The sequence below is a fragment of the Wolffia australiana genome, chromosome 9, assembly GCF_029677425.1.
Source record: "Wolffia australiana isolate 7733 chromosome 9, ASM2967742v1".
Taxonomy (NCBI): Eukaryota; Viridiplantae; Streptophyta; class Magnoliopsida; order Alismatales; family Araceae; genus Wolffia; species Wolffia australiana.
Window position 1 is genome coordinate 8,789,320 of NC_135843.1, and position 3,816 is coordinate 8,793,135.

Below are 3,816 nucleotides of genomic sequence, written 5' to 3' on the forward strand. Positions count from 1 at the left end.
CCTGAAAAAATCAACTTGCACACTTTGTTAAATACAGTTCATGAAATGAAAGTACTCAAAATAATGCTTATTATCAAACAAATTATCATACAAAATAATATCTTTCTCAACACAAAAAATGATCACATTCAAACTCATTATGTACTCTATGTGGATCCTACCATTGAAATTATTTCATATAGTTTAGACTTTATTTTTAGATTTCAATTTAACTTTATTTTTAGATTTCTTGTCCAAGCATGTTTTATTTAATGGTAAGAAAGCAATGAATTTTTATTAATCATATAATTTTATGGTTTTTAGTTCGTGAAGACTATAGATGATTTACATACTTTATCGTAAAATTTCAATAAATAATAAGAAAAAAGTGAATTAGTTTTAACAAAAGATTTTTATGCTTCCCCTATTATAAAATAATTTAAGATCAAATATATATTTAAAAAATTATTGAAAATATTTTTGGACTGATTACTGGTAAAAATACCATAAGATGTCCAACACTTATATTATGAACATAGTATAAACATATATTATGCTGGAAGGTTTTATCGGCTCAGAAAAATTGTCATGACACAATTTCTTTATGTTGAAAACAAGAATATTATTTTCGTGGTAGAGAAAGCAAACCTACTTTTGTCAAGAACCATATTTAAGTTTATATAAAATTGTCACCATACTTGTTGCAATTATGCAACAAAGAAGAACGCAGTAGATTTAGAACAAGACATTGAATCCCAAGAGAAATACTTTTTTTAGAACAAAACTAATGCGAGCCTGTGGACTGTGGAGGACCTCTCCATCCGTCATAAATGCTTGAGAAAAAGTATTTATCGCATTAAGCTTGATAGAGAGGTCGTATCATGTAATCATTTATGGGGGATGCCATGCAATAATTCAGATATCTCAGAGATATTGTATGAGAAAGGAAAAACAAGCTTGACCTAAATTTAAATAAATCTAATCTTTATTTTTATTCTTCTCATATTCTTAAAATATAACTCGATGATATAACTCGATGAGTTATATTAACAGGCTTCAGCATAACTTTACCAAATGATGAGTCCGAGGAGCAAAGCCATATTTGATTAATATAACTGAATGATAGATCATTAACATGAGGGTATGGGATAATGAGTTACGAGTTTGTATTGTTTTAACATTGAAATATATTTCATGCGCCTCATTGGATGAACACTCAATTTTATCCTTGTCTTGTGATTATTAAACTTTCATTCAATGATTAATTTTTGAATGAAATGCCTTTTGAGATAGTGACCTTTTTTACTGGAGCGTTGCTATTGCACTATATCATCTTATTTCTTTATATCAAATGCACAATTGTGCATATGAAGTCGTTCGTTTTCTCTTAAAAGAAATTCAACGATCTATTCCAAGTGTTAATCCCACAGAGCAGTATCTGTTCATACGATCCGTTTTAAATGCTGCTATTTAAGAAATAACGTGTAGTATATTGCCTATTATAAACTACATCTCATAAAGTCACATATTTAAACATATTCAAAGTATATTATGCACAGATTCGTCATAACCATATCCCTAAAAATCAGAGCGTGAAAGGTATCAATCTAGGTGATGTAGCTTTAGACATAACATTTATATTACAAATATTTGGAAAACCGTGCTGGAAAACAATCCGGAGGCAATTAAAATGTAAAACTATTAATATTTCTTGTCAGAAAACCCCGATACGTCCATAGGTTTTCCTCCCCGCTCCCCCACTCTGTACGCTGACATGCAGTTGGTATTGCGACCGCGTGGATTACCTCGCTCTATTCGTTCAAAAGTCTTGATCGGAAACATTCTCAGTAAATTGTGTTCCCATTTTACAACCTACGTTGAAAATAATGACATAGTTTGGTTCTCTACCTCACTTCGCGCCGCAGATAACCAGTGAGATAGCACCTGTTTTACCATTGAGACAGCCAAAACCAAGTCAGACACACTTATCAGTTAACTCCCAAGTATGCGTCGAAAGTCAAAACACCGACTAACTTAAACGAAGAAACTCAAACCCGAAAAATCTGTGTTCTAGAAACGGTGTTCTGAACACCTACGATAAAGAGTAGCCTTCCATCATTCAATCTATCATAGTAAGATAATCACTGAGAGAGCACCGGAGATAATCCATGGCGAGGCGTCTCCTCTTTCTAACTCTCCTGCTTGCAGTTCTACTGGCGTTATCTAATGGTGGCGAGGCGTCCCCTCCCAATCCCGATATGGTACGTGGGTTTGAGCCGATTCCTGATCCTGAGGACGCTGAAATACAGAACCTGGCGAAGTTCGCTGTAAGGCAGCACAGAATAGAGACGGGAGAACGGCTGAGCCTTACTCGTGTCCTTGGCGGGCAACAACACATTACAAGAACAAAGAACTACCGTCTAGTCATCGGCGCAGCCCCCTTCAACGGAGTGGAGAGCCTCTACCTTGCCAAAGTCTCCGAGGCATGGAAAAACCACTTAGAACTCAAAGGGTTTGACCTGATTGTGTAATATTCTCGCCGCCACGTTCTCCCTCGTAGGAGACCGTGGCACTATCGCCTGTAAAATACAAATAAAACTGAAATAAACGAGCGTTGAGAGTATTGAGGAGTAAACCGTCATTGATATCATGTGAAACTTCTTGCAGCTTGGTTGAATTTATTGGATCAAAATTCAAAAAATGATACATCTTTATTCTTGAAAATATCTCCGACAAATACCATTTTTATTTTGATCCATGTTGATGACATACTTATCATCTCTATTTGTTCATCTGAGATTGACATCTTAGTTCGTCAATTACGATCTTTTACCCCCTATCTTGGTGCTTCTTCTTCTTCTCTCTCTCTCTCTCTCTCTCTCTCTCTCCTCTCTTCTCCTTCTCTATCTCCGTCTTGTTCTTGTTCTTGATTCAACCGAGCTCCAAGAGTTTTACTCCCGTCACCCACATGCCGCCGCACGAAGAGCAGCGTCAGGATCATCATACCAGAACGACAAAGATACGGGTATGGAAAGTTGGCAAAGGAGAGGGAGATGGTGAATACACTCTCAACCCTCATCCATGCTGAACAGTATTATTTATGTGGGATTCAGGGGCAGTGAAATTATCGACTCTCGGCCTAAAGACCAGCGACGTTACCTTTCAAAACATTGCCTCGTTTAACTTTCTAACATTAAAAACGTCCGCTTCCTCGTTTAACAGTTTACCATTAATATTCTAGCGCAGTAACATTAACACTCATGTAAATCTCCTATTTCTGCTGGATTGTCAAGATTATTGTTATATTATAACATTATAATTCATGCGAATCTCCTATTTCTGCTGGCTTGTAAAGAAATTATCATTCATGCGAATCTCCTATTTCTGCTGGCTTCTCAAGAGTATTGTAACATTTTAACACTATCACTCATGGGACTCTCAAATGTCTAACATTGTAACATTAACATTCCTAACAATCTTCCCTTTAATCATGAAACCCATCTTTGACCTTGATAATCCAGAATTTGGGTTAACAAAGTAGTTTTAAGGCTCTGATCTACCTAAAAATATTATAAATTTTACTTAGTACAGGGTAATGCACAAATCCACAAGGAGTAGGTAATGAGAGTAATCACAGTTCAATTATTTTAAAATAATGTTTTTTGGTCATTTTCTGTTTTTCTGAATTAATTATTTTCTAAAGAGAAAAATCAATGAAATGGAGGAAAAGTAATCAAACCATTACAAATGAATGAAATAAATAGTTATTCTGTTTTGGATAGGCTCTAATACTTTATTATGATTTTAAGAATTTTAGAAAGACTTTTTAGGGCAAGA

General features: G+C 35.0%; 1 protein-coding gene across 1 annotated transcript; it reads left to right on the plus strand.

Moving 5' to 3' along the window:
- Positions 1–2,147: 2,147 nt before the first annotated feature.
- LOC144707386 (cysteine proteinase inhibitor 6-like) lies at positions 2,148–2,510 on the plus strand. Its single transcript, XM_078580489.1, has one exon. It carries the CDS (start codon positions 2,148–2,150, stop codon positions 2,508–2,510), a length of 363 nt encoding a protein of 120 aa, XP_078436615.1.
- Positions 2,511–3,816: the final 1,306 nt, after the last annotated feature.